Below are 18,636 nucleotides of genomic sequence, written 5' to 3'. Positions count from 1 at the left end.
CCCTAACCCACAAAGGACTGCAGTATTAAGTGTGCTCTTTCTGAGCTCCTTTTTCTCGAGGCTCCATTCATCCTGTTCCCCCACCCCCTGCCACCTGACTATTCTTCCTCATTTTCCACTGCTAGCCCCTTATCTGGAGGTGTTCACCAAGGTTCTGTCCTAGGCCCTCTTTTCCTGGTGGGCAATATCACCCACTGCCATGGCTTCAACTACCACCTGTATGTAGACAATGTCTAAAGGTAAATCTCTCTCGAGCTTTGCTGTTTAATACTCACCTGCCTGCTAGATATTTCTCCATGAATACTCAGCACCTCAAACTTATTATCTTCCCCTCAAATGTCACCTTCTTCCTATGTTGCATTCCTGACTAACAGTGTCATCGTCTACCTAAACACACAAGACTGAAATCCTGAAATTTCTGTTGAAAAATGAGGAATGGTGATACAGAGATCCCGCTCAGTCACTAGAGTATTCTGTGTTCTTGGATGCCACCAGGGGCCCACCAAGACAAGGCAAAACTACTAATTGTACCTCAGCCTGCTAATGCACGTAGGGACGCAAGGACACCTTCGAGGATCCGGAATGGTACCTGAAGACATTATTAATTCTTGGGCAGAAAAGTAAAGGATGTGGGAGAACCCGTTTTATTGAATCACTTCTTACTTCCAGTACTAATGACTCTGGCATAATGACAGTATTGACAAAGATTGGGCTATGTGGCCATCATTTAAAATACAAGTATGATAGGGTAGGAACCATGTGGCCCGCCTAATAGGGAAGAAGATATTTGTCCAGGGGTTGCCTGACCAGCAAGCAAAGGACTTTAAGCTAAACTGCTGAGGAAGGAGGCAGGTAAGGGAACTTTCGGGGTTGGGGGCGGATCATGAAATCAGTCCCTGTGGGGGACAATAGGATAAAAAAGGCTGGAAGAGATTATCACATGAGAAAAATGTGAACAGGAGGTTTAAAGTGTTCATAATCTAAGATGAACATTGACCAATAAATAAGAAAAAAATTAAAAGTTTACTTTAAATATACAAAATAATCAATGACACGTGCTGAAGCAGGTCTCAAGATCAGCCTATAATGATGGAAAAGTATACTCTATACTACTATTCTGAGGGGGAAGAAGGAGAAGCGGATTATTTTATGTCGTGATAACGTGTCCTTCAAGGAAACAAGTAAACAGAAGCACTCAAGAACACGTCTGAGAGACAGAAAAGGGAAATGAGACTTTGAGGGGCAATATACCAAGGTCAACTGGCCAAATGGAGCGAATATGAAACTTCTTAACAGATCACAAAGTTGGCAGACCAGAGAGAGCACTGACAGGGATTCCAGCTGTCCGCAGAACTACACGCATCTTGCTCAGCTAAACGCAGGTGTCTCGTCTGCTTCCCAGTTCACTTCGTCTTCCTGGGAGGATGGCCAGGCAGCACCAGGTGAACCACCGTCTGGAACCTCACGCAGACCCAGGGTAAAGTGACTAGTAACTTGGAAAAAAGCAACACAGAATTTTATAGTTTACAAAATCCAGGGCAAAGAAAGCTGGGTAATTACGAATCATCTTGGTGAGAAAGAAAATGAGACACTACACAAAGAAACCAGCAGGAATGCACAGGATGAATTAAACCTGAGGGAGGACTCACACAAAAGCTGAAAGGGCAAAGGCAAGATGACAGGACAGACTTACAAAATTTTTTCAAAAATTAAAACGCTCAGAAAGAGCTGAAGGTTGCCCATAATGACAGGAATAAGCAAAGGGGCTTCTCTTGCCTCCTTTCCAAAAGCTTTTGCTTTTTTAAAAAGTATATTCACAGCAAGAAGACTAGGAAAGAAATAGGTCTACTGCTCGGGGCCAACTTAACAATGGATGAAAATGTTTCTCGAGACTGTTCTGTGTTTGCTCTTCAGCACAGAGAATAACCTCAGAACCAAAACGGTCAGAATGAGGCTGAAGGACACTGAAAATGGGCGCAGAGACTGCAAAAAAGCAAATACTCTCTTAGAACAGATCCCTCCGCTACACAACCTCACTTCATCTCGGTGAAGCTGCCGTCTGTATCTTGTGCGTTCAGGCTGGTTTCTTCAAGTAATCTCCATTTTCTTTCCCATTAAGATGATTTGTAATCAGCCAGCTTTCTTTGCCCTGGGATTTACAAACTTTAAAATGTTACAGCTGCTTTCTTCTAAATTTCTGGTCACTTTTGCTTTGTGTCACCAAATGCAAAGAATTCTTTCCGGCCCTCAGCATACCGTCCCCCAGCAGATGACCATCTAACTTGAAGATGATACACATTGCTTCAGCCTCCTCCCTCTCTCTTCTCAGTCTTCTTGGATAGCCATTGGTCCCAGCACCCTGTGCTGAAAAGACTATTTTTTTCCCCATTGAGTCGTCTCAGCACCTGAAGTCAACTGCCCATAAACATAAGGGTTTATTTCTGGATCTCAGTTCTATTCCACTGATTCCATGCCAGTACCACACTATCTTGTTATAAGTTTTAAAATCAGGAAATGTGAATTCTTTAATTTTATTATTCTTTTTCCCAAGATTGTTTTGACTATTTTGGATTCCTTATACTTCCATATGAATTTTAGGATCACCTTGTCAATCTCTGCAAAAAGACAGCTGGTATTTTCAAAGAGTTGTTTGTATCTGTAGGTCAATGTGGAGAGTACTGCCACCTTAACAATACAAGTCTTTGGACCCAAGAGCACGGAAAGTCTCTCCATTTATTTAGATTTTCTTTAATTTTTTGTAACAACATTTTATAGTTTTTAGTGCCAATGCTATTTTAAATTATATTTTTAAAAATTTATTTTCTAATTGTTCCTTGCATATAAAAGTACAACTGACTTTTTTTGTTTTTGGTGTACTGATCTTTAACCTACGCATGTTCCTAAATTTACTTGAATTTTAAAAAAATTACTATGCTGGTACTGGTAATAAGAAATTAAGCTTTACTGGCATTTAATCAAGGACTAACACGGGCTGCTTTCCTCAATCCATTTCAGGCGGCTGTGTGTCACACCTGGTACACGAGGTGTCCTGAATGAAGAGTGGGAGTCCTCCAACATGAGGGGGACGGCAGCGACCCCCTCACTCCTATGTTTGTCTTCAGTACATTGCAAAACGGCATATACCACAGACGAGACCATCCCTCTCTAAATGTCTCCCTTTCAATGGATAAATGCCTTTAAAAAAATCCCAGCAAAGTTAAAAAAAAAAAAAAAATACTGGCAGAGCTAATACTTCTACTCCTGTACAAGCTCTTTTTAGCTACCATAACAGGTTTTTAAAAAATCAGATTTGGAAAATAAAGCCAAAAAACAAGAAATTAACATGAAGACTATTAGAAATATGTAGACTCATTACAGCTGTTATTAATTATTAACCTAAGTGTTAGGTCCTAAGTACTAGCTCATGTCAAAAAACCCCAATAGTGTGTGTATAACATTTTTAAGTATAATGTATATACTGGGGCTACATACACACGCACAACAGAAAAAGTCTGTGTCCTACTGCAGAGAATGGGGTAGAGGGAAGCCACAGTGGACACAGCGGAGCCAGTGAGGAAGCCATATCTCAGAGCAACAGGATGTGGTAGTTAATAAGATAAGGGAGTAGAATTCTAAAAAGGGAGATACCTCGGTTTCTAGGTAGAGGTGATGCTATTGACTGAAATAGCAAACACTGGAGGAGGAACAGATTTTTGGAGGAAAGACAATGAACTGCCTTGGACATGGTGGACTTGAAAGAAGACTACTAGGGAGAGGATAATTCCACTGTTAAGTACATACCCAATAAAACATGTATGTGTGTGTACCAAAAGGCATGTACAATGATGCTTATAACTGCATTATTTGGGCCGGGCGCAGAGGCTCATGCCTGTAATCCTAGCACTCTGGGAGGCCGAGGTGGGAGGGTCACCTAAGGTCAGGAGTTGGAGACCAGCCTCAGCAAGACCAAGACCCCATCTCTACCAAAAATAGAAAAAATTAACCGGGCGTGGTGATGCACACCTGCCATCCCAGCTACTGAGAATGCATTAACTATGACATATTGATACAGCAGATCACTGACAAAACTATCACTACATGCAGTAACATGAACTTACCTCATTAATATGATGTAAGCAAAAAAATCAGTCACAAGAATGCAAAAGAATGCATACCATCATTCCATGTATATTGTGATAAATATATATATGGTCTTCATCCCTGGTTCCTGTCACAGAGCTCCTAAAACCCTTGTAATTTCCTGGGTGATACAGGTGAGAGGAACATCTTTTGTTATTCATAATAAGCGCTTTTCAACCAAACCTAAGTTTAAGCCAATGGGGTGACTCTTGGAGGATGGGGGCTGCCTGTCAAAGAAACCAGCCTGCGAGTAGACGGTCAGAACTTTCAGCCCAATCTCCAAAGGATGATGATTTAATCAACTGTGCCTATGTAATGAGGCCTCCATAAAAACTCTGAACGACAGCATTCAGGGAGCTTTCGGTTGGTAAACACACCTCTGTGCGTGGAGGGACAGCACACCTGACTCCACAGGGACAGAAGCTCCCGAGATTAGGAGCTTACCCTACGTGCCTCTTCATCTGGCTGCTCATTCGTATCTTATATAATACCCTTTACAATAAATCAGGGATAGTATTTTCCTTAGTTCTGTCAGCTATTTCAGCCAATTTTCAAATGGCGGAGGGGGCTGTAGGAAGCCCTGGCTCACAACTTGTAACTGGCGTCTGAAGTGGAGGGGCAGTTGTGTGAGACTGAGCCTTTAACCTGTGAGGTCTGTGCTAACTCCAGGTAGTGTCAGTGTTGAATTACATTGTAGGACATCTAGTTGGTGTCTGCAGAGAATTGGAAAACCGCTTGGTGTTGAAAACCCATGCATTTGGTGTCAAAAGTGTTGTGAATAAAGACACATCTCCTTTACATATAAAGTTAAGAAACAGGCATAATCTATGGTGTTCAAAGTGAGGACAGTATTTCCTTAGGGGAGAGAAGGGGAGGGAGGCAGGAAGAGGACACAAGGGGACTCTATGGAGCTGGCAATGCTCTCTTCCTTGACCAGGCTCATGGAGATGTCAGCGTGCTCACTTTGCTAATCCATCAAGCTGTGGACTTTGCGTATTTTCCGGTGTGTGTTACAGCCCGTAAAAATGTTTGTTAATTTTAAAAAATCTGGTCGTCTCATTTTCCAGGTTAAAACCCTTCAACAGTATCCAATGGTATTCCGACACATGCTGTAACATGGATGAATCTAAGGACATTATTGTAAGTGAAATAAGCCAGTCACAAACGGACAAATATTCTATGATCCTACCTGTACGAGTTACCTAGAGGAGTCAAATTCGGAGAGACAGAAAGTGGAAGGGAGGCTGCCAGGGGTTTCGGGAAGAGGCGGGAATGGAGACTTGTTTAATGGGTGTGGACTTGCAGCTGTGCAGGACGAACAGAGTCCCGGAGATTGGCTGCACAATAGTGCGAAGGTACTCAACACCACTGAACTGTATGTACACTTACAAATGGTTAAGATGGTAAATTTCGTATCACATGTATTTTACTGCGATTAAAAATTAAAAAAAAACAAAAAACCTCCAAGAGTTTTCCATTCCTCTTAGCATAACGTCTGAAGCCCCAACCTGGCCTAGAAACAATGGATCCTTCCAACCCTCCTGTACATCACTCTCCCCCTTCTCTCTCTCTCCAGTTCCTCAAGCACATCAAGTTTTTTGTACCTTTTGGCCTTCGTGTATGTTCCCTTGGCCTGGAGTGCCTTCCTTTCTGTCCCTCTTCATATTTGCTCATGCTTTAGTCTCAGTCCAAACATCATTTCTTCAGGGAAGCCTTGACCATCCTATACTGGGTCACTTACCACACTGATGCCCTCGGCATCCTGATGCTTTCCCCAAGGACCATCATTAAGTAATTGCTTGTGTTATTATCTGTTTAACGTCTGTTTCCCCCATTAGACAGTACACAGGTGCTGACTCACCTAACCTCCCCCACCAGAAAGCATGCAGGAACTTCTTGTCCTGCCTGGCACACAGCAGGTGCTTAATAATTATTTGATGAATGAATACTTGAAGAAATACTGGCCCACATGAATTAGGATTTCTGATCCAGATGAATTAGTCTAGTGACAAATGAGAAACTGCATCACTGACAGTGACCTTTGAGGAGTCACAAAAAAGGAAATGTTAGAAAACTAACCTGTTTAAGTCACACTCCAACATTTACAGAAGAGCAAAGGTGAACTGCGCCAACAAGGGAGCCACTGGGATACAGCTAATCCGTAGCCACATTTCAGACATGATTATTCACGGAACACTGTGGACACTGCGAAGAGAAAGCTGCAACGACTGGGTGCGAGCACAGGTTTGCTATGTGTGGTAGGCAAACTAACGGCTCCCACAAAGGTGTCCTTCCCTAATCCCCAGGACCCTGACTACGTGAGGTTACACAGCAAGGGGAATTAAGGTTGTGGATGAAAGCAAGGTGGGCAACAGGCTGATCTTACGATAGAGTGTACCCTGGACTACCTGGGTGTTGCCACAAGGGTCTTTTAAATGTGGACAAGAGAAGCATAAGGTTGAAGAGAGAGATCTGAAGATGAAGGGGCCACAGGCCAGGGGACACAGGCAGCTTCCGTGAGCTGAAAAAGGTAGGGAAACGGAGCCTCCCCTAGAGCCTCCAGGAGCAATGCAGTCTTGCAACACCTTAATTTTGGCCCAGTGAAACTCATTTTGGACTTCTGACCTCCAGAATTGCAAAAAAATTAAATCTGTGTTGTTTTAAGCCACCTAGTTTGTGGTCATTTGTGGCAATAGGAAACTAACACACTATGGCTAAGCCATGAAAGATTCATTTCTTTTCCTTTCCTGCCCTGGCTCCTGGCCTAACCAAGAAGGAACAGAGTAAGTATCTCTGTTTTCTCCACCAAAGCATTTGATTAGGTCCTTTATGATATCATAAGACAAAGAAACGCATGCTAAATGCCAAGTCAATAAAGTGACCTAGAAAACTCTGTGAAATGCCCACCTCCCAAGAGTACTGATTAATAGAACAACATCAGTCATCCCAGGTTTTTAGTAGCACACTACAAGGGTCTGTTAATTCACTCTTCAGTACTTTTACCAATAATTCAGAGCAGGGGTTCTTAATTTGGGGTCCTTGGAGCACTTGGGGCTTCAAGAGGCAACTCAACCACCTAAACCTTATTAAAAGTTTTGTGCGTACCTATATAAATATGTATTTTCTGCAGAAAGGTCCACAGCTTTCAAAGTCTTAAAGGGGATCTTTAACCCCGGAAGGTTAAGAACCACTAAACTGCGATAAAGATACAGAAAGTATACTCACATTTCACTAGTGTCACAAGGTGTTAGAAAGAGTAAAGATTGTGGATGACAAATCGGGATTCAAAAAATATCCTGAAAGGCTGAATGAACAGGCTGAATCTAGCAAAGATAAAATTACAGAGCTTAGGAACAGCCTCTATGAAAAAAAGACTCTGAAGATTTAATCAACAGCAAGCTCAGTATGAGTCAGTGATTAGGAAGACCAAAATAACTTATATGACTTTAGGCAAATGTCCAGAGAGACGGATAAAAGTAGTTCCATCCTGTTCTGCACTGGCGAAATGAAACCTGCAATACTGTATTCACTTTTGGGTTTCCTTTTGTATTAGTTCCCCGTGGCTGCCATGACAAATTATCACAAACTTGGTGGCTTCAAACAACAGTCTTGTCTCACAGTTCTGGAGGCCAGAAGTTCAAAAACCGAGGTGTTGGGCGGATTGGTTGCTTCCGGTTAGAGGGAGAAACCAAGCCTCTCCCCTAGCTTCTGGTAGTTGCTGGCAATCCTTGGTGCTCCCTGGTTATGGCAGAATAATTCTAATCTCTGTCTACCTCCTTCTTCCCATGACCTTCTTCTCTGTGTCTCTCTACATCTTTTTCTCTTCTTATAAGGACACTAGTCATTGGATTTAGGGCCCACCCGAAACTTGCATGATCTCATCTTGATCCTTAACTAATTATATCTGCAAAGATTCTATTTCTAAATAAGGTCACATTCTGAGGTTGTAGGTGGTCATGAATTTTTGTGGGACACCATGCAACCCTATTTTAATCCGTTCAAGCTGCTATAACAAAATATCTTGGATTGGGTAATGTATAAACAACATAAATTTACTTCTCACAGTTCTGGAGTCTGAGAAGTCCAAGATCAAGGCACCAGCAGATTCGGCGTCTGGTGGGGGTCCACTTCCTCGTTCACAGATGCCGCCTTCTCACTGTGTCCTCACATGGGGGAAAAGAGCAAACACGCTCCTTCCCTTCAGCCTCTTTTATAAGGGCACTAATCCCATCCATGAGAGCTCTGCCCTCATGACCCAATCCTCTCCTAACGGCCCCAACTCTTAATACTAATCCATTGGTGATTAAGTTCCAACATATGAATTTGGCGGGAACGCCAATATTCAGGCCGCAGAACCCACGACACCCTTTAAGTGGGATATTAACAGACAAATGCATTCTGAGGTTTAAGATACTATTTTACTAAGAATGGTCAAAAGAAATAGGGATATGAAGCCTAAAGGTTACAGGACTTGAGTCAGACAAGGAAATTAACGACAGTCTTAAATACCTGAACCAATTTTGTTTTTCAGATGAAAAACACTAACATTCAGTTTTCCAGAGATGAATGTGGTAGATTTCTGTTGCTGCATTTGTTCAAGCTTAAAGCTGTACAATCATCTGATAGGAATGCTGAAGCCTCAGCTGAGAGGCTAAACTTGTTGATCACTGATGACCCTTAAGTTCTAAGATTCTGTAACTTCCCTCCCAAGTCTCTGTCCCTTTAACTGATCGTTATACATAACAAAGAACTCCTGTAAATCTCCACTAATACTGCAAACACTGTGTAGGGGAGAAGGGCGTGGAGGTGGTGGGATTCTAGCCAGAAGGTACATACCTAAAAGAAAACTTAGAAGCCCAAGAACTGAAAGAATGTTAGAGGGTTTCAAGTGAGCAAGGGTGAGATGGCTGGAGGGAGGGAGAGGGGTACTGGAGCTGGACCAAGCAGTGAGCGCCCAGATAGCACAGAAAAGGGCTCTGATGCTCATTTTCAGAGTGATCGGAAGCCACTGAAGGGGTTTCAGCAAGGAGTGACAGGACCAGGTGACCGTCAAGATCATTTTGGCTGCTCTAAGGAGAAAAGATTGACAGAAGTTAAGAGAAAAAGCAGAGACCAAGAATGAGTAGGAAAGGACAGTTGCCTGGATAAGGTGGCAGCTGTGAAAACAGCAAGAGACGGACGCGATACATTCTAAAGGCAAGTTGCAGAGGATGGATTAGATGTGGAATGTGAGGAAACGCAGCAAAGGATGACTCCTAAATCTGTTAAAATAACAAGCGACGTCAGTTCCTAAGATGACAAAGATTGGGGAGCAGTTGTGTAGACTGGGAGGTGAAAAAAAGAATCACAGCTCATTCGGGGCTGATCGATTTAGAGATGTCCTTGAGACATTTAAGTAAAGATACCAAGTAGGCAGACGAACGTAGGAATCTAGAGCTGAGAGGAGACGTCTAGGTACAGGAAGAGGTAAGAGGAGGCATGTGGAGAGGAAATATATTCTCGTCTCAGTGGGTTGCCTTATTTCTTTACAAGAAAACATTTTCCAATTATTGGACATTGTTAAGTGCCCATTTGGTTTTGTTTAAAATGTATGATCTCAAACCTCAGTCAGCTGGGTTCTAGAGTTTTGTTCTAGCAACATTCAGCCACTTAGTGACAGGAAGCATGGAGGTGAATGGTGCCTGGTTCATCTGGGATGGAAATTTTCTATTTACAAAATACAGAGTTTCTGCAGAATCCTAAGTTCCACAGCATGTCACTGGAGTCAGAGAAGAGGTCAGATGTTGAGAAGTAAGGAGCTTCTTCCAAGGAGAAAAAAACAGCAGATTCACTTGCAGGAAACAAAGGGGAAAGAGTGGGAATTTTACTGTATGCATCTAGGAAAACAGCAAACTCATCCAATGGCTACACTGAGGTGCACCTGCCCCATCCATCCCACCTGCCCCCAGTCCCCAGAGGCAACCACTTTCAGCTGGGTTTAGTTCTTCTGGTGGCCTGCCCCAACAGTTCTAAATCGGCGTATAGCCATCTTCCTTGGTTTGTTGACTTTGGCCATCATCTGTGGATACGTGATGTCAATAATCAGGATTCTGCTCACTTACTCTTCTCCATGCCCCCTTTCTCCAGATTTTATTGTTTCATTATTTTCCTCTGTGGTGAAACCTTTCTAGTTTCTGCAACTGCAGGCTGTCCCTTGAATCCCCCCACCCTACGAGATGAATATACTGGCTCCCTCGCCTGGCCCTAACATCTCTTCTTTCTCTTTCATTCCTCCACCTTTGCCATTCATGTTTGTATATTCTCAAGGTTTCTGCTCTGTACCTAGAATTAAGTCTTCTGCACCTTAACTACAGATTAATTCTAAACCAGGAAAACCAATGAAACCAGCAGAAGCATTAACATCATAAGCATATAAATACTACTCACAAAAAAGCCAGGTCCTGCACTAGGATTCCATCTCCCTCTCTAGGATTCACAAACTGCTTGCTTCCTATTTGGACCAAGTAGTCCTGGTCTAGAGTTCCTCTTTCCTTACTACGGAAAAAAACACACCTTTTCCAACATATCCCTAGTATCTTCCAGTTCCCTACTTATCCTAAGCAATGCTTGGGATTCAGTCCTTTTTCCTTGAAGCAAGGCAATTAAAAAAAAAAAAAAAAGTCAACCGCAGAGACTTACTTGTTCTTAGTAATCCTGTTCAGAGAACACAATTCCCCCCCTTTTCTTTCATGAAGATTTTTCCCCTTTTGTAGTGAAAATTAACAATTTTTTAAAACAGAGGAATGTCTCTCATGATCCAGTCAACATAACGACCATTTTTACTTTTGCGTATTACCTGGAGTCCTCGTCCACCGTCAGTGAGTCTTGCACGGCCACAGCTACGACCTCCTCGTCTTACTTGTGTGGCACATGCACAGCTTTCAGCAATCCCCTCGTGAGGCTGTGTAACAGTCCACTGGGTGGATGTATCGTAATCGATTAGACCCGCTTGGGAAGCAGGACAAACAAGTGTTTGAAGTGCGTGCACTGAAGTCGAACGGACCTGCAGCAAGGCCCATCTGCTGGGGCCGCCAGGCCACAGAGCCGGTAAGTTACTCACCCTCTTTAATTCACCCAACACTAACCACTTACTCAGCGCCACCCTACCGTGTCCCAGGGGCCACATTAATCCCTGAATATGCAAGAGTGGACACAAGAGACAGGATCCCCACCCTCGGAAACAAAGAAGATATATCATTTCCAATCACGTTAAGTGCCATGAAGAAAAAAGGCATTAAATGAGAGACTGGAGTGCTGGGAATTGCCCATCCAGAAAGAGAGGACTGAGAGTGCCACCAGGGCTGCCTCGAGCAGCGAAAGTGGTCCGTGGAAAAGACTGGGCGCCATTCTTGGCACACAGTGCGCACCCAACACACGTCAGCTGCACTGCTGCCAGGATAAACTGAGAGCAAAGCAAGAATTATGATCCTCTCGTTATACTCTTTCCTCTTCGTTTTTCTGTGACTATAAATCCCACACCTAGCTGAGCTCACTGCTACAAGTTTGATGTGTCTTTTTCACGTCCATTTCTGCTCTCATATTCATGTTTTCCTTACCTCTGTGAACATACTACTATTCATAATAGCTGTTTTAACATCCTCATCTGCAATTCTGTCATTTATGTAATTTCTGGTTATGGGTCATATTTTCCTGCTTCTTTGCATGCCTGGTAATTTTTGATTGGATGCTGGTTTTGAATTTTATGTCTTTAGGAGCTGGATTTTGATGTACTCCTTTAAATACTGTTGGGCTTTATTCTGGGATCAGTAGATTAGAGTCAGTCAGATCTTTTTGTGGTTTGCTTTTAAGCTTTGTTAGGAGAATCCCAGGGCTAATTTGGCATCAGTGCATGCCCTGTGCATCAGGACGTCTTTCTACTCTGATGAGCAAGAGTATTAACTATTTCGGCCTTGTGTGAACTCCAAGAATTGTTCCACCTGCCAGTTTCTGGCAGTTCTTCTCCCCAGCCTCTGGCAGTTTCTTCATGAAATCTACAGATTCATGCTAGACCAAACCCTCAAAGGGACCCCCCGTAGCAATCCAGAGCCGGCTCTCCCGTGCAACTGCCACGTCTCCAGTGTCCTGTCTTGGACACTTACGCTGCCTCAACCTCTGAACTCTGTCTCTTCAACTCAGGAAGACCACCAGACTCTATTTGGGGGTTCCTCCTTCCTGCAGCCTGGAAACTCTCTCCAGGTAATAAGCTGGAGCAATGATACGGCTCCCTTGTTTATTTCCCTTTCCTCAGGGATCATTATCCTGTGCTGCTTATCAACTGATTTCTAAAACTTCTATTTCATAAATAACTTAGGTTTTCAAGTCAATTAAGGTGGGAATGTAACCCAGTGCTGTTGCTCTATTATGAGTGGAAGCAGAAGTTCTGAAGTTTGAGTTCAAATTCCACATTTTCAATGAAACCTTTCTAGACAAGTCCAAATAATTTTTTTGTTCCTCTGGTCTCTGTGTCATCTATGATTTAGCACAAAAAACAGAGGCCCCATAGTGTACTCTGTCCATTGTTGCCCTCATCCCTCTACCTCTCGAATGCCATCAGTTTCGGTAGCAGACCAAGTCCTACAAGATTAAAAGCAATTGCAGGCTCCAGTGGCCTGCCAGTGTCAGGCACAGTGTCGATGCTTGGCTGAAACAAAGATGACATTACACCTAACTTCCAGAAGCTCACAGTTTGGGATAACTTAGGAATCAAATCCTCATCAACAGGAGAATCGTTAAAGGGAAGCTATACATGAACATTTAGAACACAGATCATCAAACTTTTTCTTAAAGGGCCAGAGAGTAAATATTTTATTGAGGCTTGCAGGCCATGTAGGCTCTTGTTACAACCAGCAATCGCTGCTGTGGCAGGAAGGCAGCTGCAGACAACATGCAAACAAGTGGGCATAGCTGTGTTCCAACAAAACTGATTACGACAACAAGTTGCTAGTCCCCAGGCTGTAGTGTGCAGACCCCTGCTTTAGAACTAAATCCATCTGTAAGTTGAAAACAGCCTGCACGGACTTTCACAGTAGCATGTCCTAGCTGTACTACCGAGACAAAACTGATCTCGACAATAAGACAACCAAGTTCTCTCAGGCAGGAATTATGTACAATACCTTGTGTTCTGCACACAACACAGGATCTGTATAACATAAACACAGAGTATGTGCTTATTAAGTACTTTTTTATTTATTTCATTCGAAGTTTGAAGCTGCAGGGCTCCTCTTGTTTTATTCAAAATTGCCTCCAACAGTAAAGAAAACTACACTAACACAGTTTATGGAAAACCATGAATGCCTAGTACTTGAAACAGGTAAGGCTGACAAAACAAATGTCGATGTTCTTGAAAAACTTAATAGTTTCATTTTGTAAATAAATCAAGAGTACTACACTTAAAAGAACTAGCCCTGAAGACTATCCATTCATCCCACTGATGTGGACACGGCTAGATTTCCTCTTTTGAGAATTATGTAAAGAAAGAGTTCAGAAGCACACAAATAATAAGTTTCTTTCCTTATAGTTCTTCTTTTTTAAACAAAACTGTCGCTACCTTGCTTAGGCAAGCATGTTATTCAACACAACTGTCTTTGAATAACTTTTGATTATTGTCAAAATTCAAATCTATCGAGAAAAGACAAAGATTTGATATATTGCAGATATTTTTAACTGTTCAAAAAGATAATCTCACAAAAATGCTAGCAATGTTTAAAATCAACGTTTTCATTGCTGCATATTAGGTGCACATATATGTACACACACACTCTCCTAGTGTGACTGGTTCGAAAAGAACACCACTCTCTTAAATGGGTATATTCTGGCAGGTTTGTTTAAAAAGATTTGTCTTAGTATAGGTGGAGGGCTCTTAGAACCCATTTAGTCTAACCTTTCAAATGAAGGGTTTCCCTTTTACGACATTCAAAATGATGTTTCCTCTGTAGTTTGCTCATCTCTTAAAACTCACATGCAGAACTAAATGTAAACTAAAGGTGTGAGGGCTCATGTGAAGTGGGACTGCTGCCGCCCTAGATCCAGATGCCCAAATGCAGCACGAGATTAGACAGGGCAAGGCCAGGGAGAGCTCACAGGCTCTGCTGGTGACACGCAGCAAAGCCTCATCTCCCCTCAAGACAGGTGATTTTTCTTTTAACTCAAATTCGGGACTATATATTCACTCCCATTAACTTTTTTCCTTAGCTCTAGCCCATCATCCTATAGGTTGAGATCTTTGGAATCCTGACCATGTCAGCAAATACATCAGTTAAATATACTGTATCTTTATCAAAATCACTGGCACAGCAATCAAAGACCTTCACAATATACAGAATAGCAAGAGGAAAAACTGGGGTGGTAAGTGTACATAACACTTAAGGGAGGCTCTGCCGTAAGAGAAACAGAGACATGGGATGGCAGCAGGATAAGGATTTGGTAGGGAGGTTGAGTGGCTTTTTAAAAATATTCAAATATTTCATATGCTAATGGCAACCATTCGAAAGTGAAGGACAAATACAATATGTAAAAACATCTTCAAAGCTCAACATAATTCCAAAGTTCAATATAATTTATCCTATGCATCTCCTTTTTCTCTTCTTCCCTGGTTATTTATGTCAAAATTTGGTTTTTAGAGTGTTCAGCTCTTTCTGAATTCTCCTTCTGAATATTCAGAGTCCCGGCTGCCAGGATCACATATGTACTTTTTCTCTGAATATTTTCAAATGTCTATGTCCAACAGCCCCAGCCTTTGCCCTTATGAATTCTAACATCATGACCCCTTTCACCCAAACTCCTGTTTGACATCAATCTCCTTCACTGTGTACGAGAAGTTCTAAAACCAATTCAGGTTCATTAAAGTAACCATTAAAGGGTTCATTTAATAGGATCACTTTTTTAAAACATAAAGACCTAAGATTCATTTTTTTAAATTTTTATTGCATCCTACAGTCAGCAAGTTAGCTAAAAGGTTTATCGCTGGGTAAAATTGTTCTCTAAGGCTGTAACATCCAATCCTGAAAATTTCTACGCAAAGCAAAAAATGGTGGATACCAAATTCTTCCCACCAGCACATCTGCACACATAATCGCATCATCAACACAGAGCTTTCTCCCCCCCAACCCCCACTCTGGGCTCAAACAAAAAGTTAGTGTGCGTACACATAAAGCACATTTACAATGTCTGCTCCACAGACTTACTATTTGAATAAGTAATAAGAAAGCAACTGTGATCTGTGCATAAATACAAGACATACTCCTTTAAAACTCCATCTCAAAAAATGAATTCTTCGTCAGTTAATACATGAAATTTGTTAGCCCCAAACGAATGTATCTTAACTCATCAATACATTCTACTTAATGACAAATATATTTTCAGAGTACACTTGTTTATGAAGTATTTCATAAAGTATATTATAGAAAGTGTAACACTTTTCAAAATGTACTTTTAAAATATCAAAGTGCCTAAGAAAAAATTGCCAATTTGCCCCTTTTAAGGTGTAGGACAAATAAATCTTATTCAGTAATTCATACATGCCTCATAGTAGCAGCACTACAAAACAGAAAGGTTTCTAATTTCACGAAGCAAGATTTAAAATGAGCCATCATTTTAAAGCTCTAGGAAAACTGTAAAGTTCTTTTGTCTTTATGTTCATTTCTACCAAACACCTAGCCTCATGATGAATTTTCATGAATTTCACATTACTGACCATAGCTGTTTTTGAGCCAGGACTCTGCCTCATAACTTTCCTGTCTGTGTAATTTGAACATCACTTTGCTTAGTAGTCAACACACATTAAATCCTCAATAAACATGTCAAGAATTGAAGTTAAAATTATAAGAGCATAAAGGTCACAAGGAATGCAATATTTTTTCTAAAAGTAAAAAATTTTGAAACTCACCAAATCAAGACCGCAACATAAAATACCCAAATAATGTTACAATTTTAAATCATTATTTTAAACATGAATAATTTTAACAGATTTCTACCACCATTGTCATTTTTAAAAAACATTCCTAAGTTCCTACTGCAAAAACAGAACTTGTTGGATGTCACATAAACTCATAGGTTTAGAAACAATTTACAGGTAGACTAACTTATAAAGCCCCCCATGAGAATGTAAGCTTCAGAAAGACAGAGATCTTTATGTTTCCTCACTGCCGTTGCCCCTCCTTCTTCCACAGCTCCTTGACTGGTGCTGACAGTAGGATTTCAAGTAGTATTTGCTGGACTGAAAGATCACACGTGTGAAGAAAATTTGTTCATTTTGTTGCAGTGTCTAAAACCTTACCAATTTAGAGATTCCTTTAGGTTAACAAATCTGGTCTTTTCAGAATTAAGAAACCGTTTGAATCTCTCGACAACCTTAGAGTCAAGTACTTCATCATTTCATTTTACAGATGAAGGAACTGAGGCTAAGAGGCACAATTACTTTTCCAGCGTCACACAACAGGCATACGGCACAGGTCTGACTCAGAACCTTTAATCCTATAATGCTCTTCCCCGGTGAGAGGGTTCAGACTAGCCTTCATCCACACATCAGTGCACATTAGCTATTCTAGCTCCCGAGACCCTTCTTCTGAAACACCTATAATGCGCTTTCTCAAAGATGGGGCTTTTCTTTGAGGTGACAGATAAGTAACAAGTAATTTAAGCACATGGAACACTTCGGAGGCAAGAATCTAGTTAGGGCCATGGATTTGTGGTGCTTGAGGGAACCAACCCTCAAAGACAAACCACAGATTTCAAAACACCGCACAGGGCCAGCTCTTGCTCCAGAACAGCTTGCCTCTCTTCCTCTTTCTACCCTTGCACGTGACTCCGCGGTCCCCCCACCAGAAAATAGGCTGCCATTGTTAGTGCCCTGGTGTGGAGACACTGTGCATCCCAACCACAGTGACTGGCACAGAGCAGGCATGCAAATATTTACCGAATGAACCCAAGACAAAAGTTGTTTTTGTGGCCAAGCTGGGATCCTAACTGCCATTTTTAACAAAGTGGAGATGACAAATGCACCTTAAGCACCTGATTATTGGTGTAAAGATGTATTTTTAAAAGCCCAGGCTAAGCTGGAGACAGGCTACAGCAAAAGCCTCCTGTGATTCTTTTTCCCAGCCAGACTACCTCAAAGAAACAGCTTAGAACTTCAGCGCACAAATACAGATCTCAGAGGGGCATGATTTGTTAATACTTTAGAGTATAAAAACAAACACCATTACCTTATTTAGGTTGCCTAGTTTAGGTCATTCTAACATGAATAGCAGTTAAAAAAAAAAAAAAGTCCTCTCTCAGCATTCTCAGAGAATGGGGGTGGAGAAGATAGCATTTCCCAAAATTCGAAGTGCCCAAAACCCAAAAAATCCTATTACACGACGTGGAAAACGTTTCCTTTAAAGTATGACCATCAGTTTAAACATATATTTTACACCAAATAATTAACTGAACAGAGCCCAGGTGTATAAAAAAAATGACGTCAAGGCAAACGGCTTCAAAGACAATTCCTGAAAATTTTACCTATTTTCCCGCTTGGTCGGCAACCGTGACCTGAAGACTTCGCTACTACTTCCGACTAGCATCAGATTCTTCATACCGTGAAATTTTCGGGCGTCAAACTACAACAGAACCACGGGGGCGGAACGAGCCAAAAGCAACAGGGAAGATGCCCTTTTCCCTTCCGCCCCTCCTCTGACCACCGCAAAAACGGGCTCAGCCCGGGGACGCGACGCAGCGTCAGGCCGGGGTTTCGGGACCAAACCCGCCGACTCCCAAACGCAGGCTGAGTCCCCCCGGCACGGGTTAGTTCCGCGCTCTCGCACCACCTCCTTTGTCTACGCGGGCCCGCAAACTCGCCGTTCGGTGCCCTCCAGCAAACAGGCCACTGAAGCCGAGAAGAGAACGTTCCGAGTCTGTCGGAGGGCGGGGGAAAGCCAACAGCGCTCGGAGCCTCCCGCAGCCGGGAGCAGGCCGGGCTCCGCTCGACGGAACCTCGACCCCGCAGGGCCGCCGGCCGAGCGGCGCGCGGAGCCCGGGCAGCGGCAGGCCCCGCCGCGCCCCGGCTGCCCTCCCCGCGGCCCCGCACTCACCTCCGTGGAGGGGCAGCGGCGCCAGCACCTGGCCGCGCACCTCGGCCTTGGGCGAGTCGAGCCCGTAGCGCCCGCGGTCGATGCGGAACGTGAGCGGGGCGCCGCGGCCGGGCTCCTGCACCGTCACGTTGATGAGCGCCGTGTAGTACTCCTGGCTCGCGTTGTCCGCCCGCGCCGGCCACAGGCCGCAGGTCAGCAGCGCGAGCGCCGCGAGCCGGGCCAGGCCCGCCCGCGCCGCGCCGCTCATCGTCCCTCCGGCCGCCGCCGCCGCCTCTCGCGGACCGGGCTCCGGGGCCCTTTCCTGTCTGTGTAATTTGAACATCACTTTGCTTAGTAGTCAACACACATTAAATCCTCAATAAACATGTCAAGAATTGAAGTTAAAATTATA

At 43.0% G+C, this 18,636-nt stretch overlaps 1 protein-coding gene across 3 annotated transcripts in view; it reads right to left on the bottom strand.

Annotated features, from left to right (window-relative positions):
• Positions 1–18,535, bottom strand: part of RNF130 (ring finger protein 130) — an 86,470-nt gene extending 67,935 nt beyond the window's left edge. For all 3 annotated transcript variants that reach the window (XM_012665147.1, XM_012665148.1, XM_012665149.1), the window contains exon 1: positions 18,246–18,535. In XM_012665147.1, coding sequence (XP_012520601.1) covers positions 18,246–18,492 — 247 coding nt within the window. In that variant the 5' untranslated portion in view covers positions 18,493–18,535. The remainder of the gene's footprint in view (positions 1–18,245) is intronic.
• Between the last annotated feature and the right edge of the window lie 101 nt (positions 18,536–18,636).

Source organism: Propithecus coquereli, unplaced genomic scaffold, assembly GCF_000956105.1.
Source record: "Propithecus coquereli isolate 6110/MARCELLA unplaced genomic scaffold, Pcoq_1.0 Scaffold970, whole genome shotgun sequence".
In the NCBI taxonomy this organism is placed as follows: Eukaryota; Metazoa; Chordata; class Mammalia; order Primates; family Indriidae; genus Propithecus; species Propithecus coquereli.
This window is presented reverse-complemented; position numbering and strand designations above follow the sequence as displayed.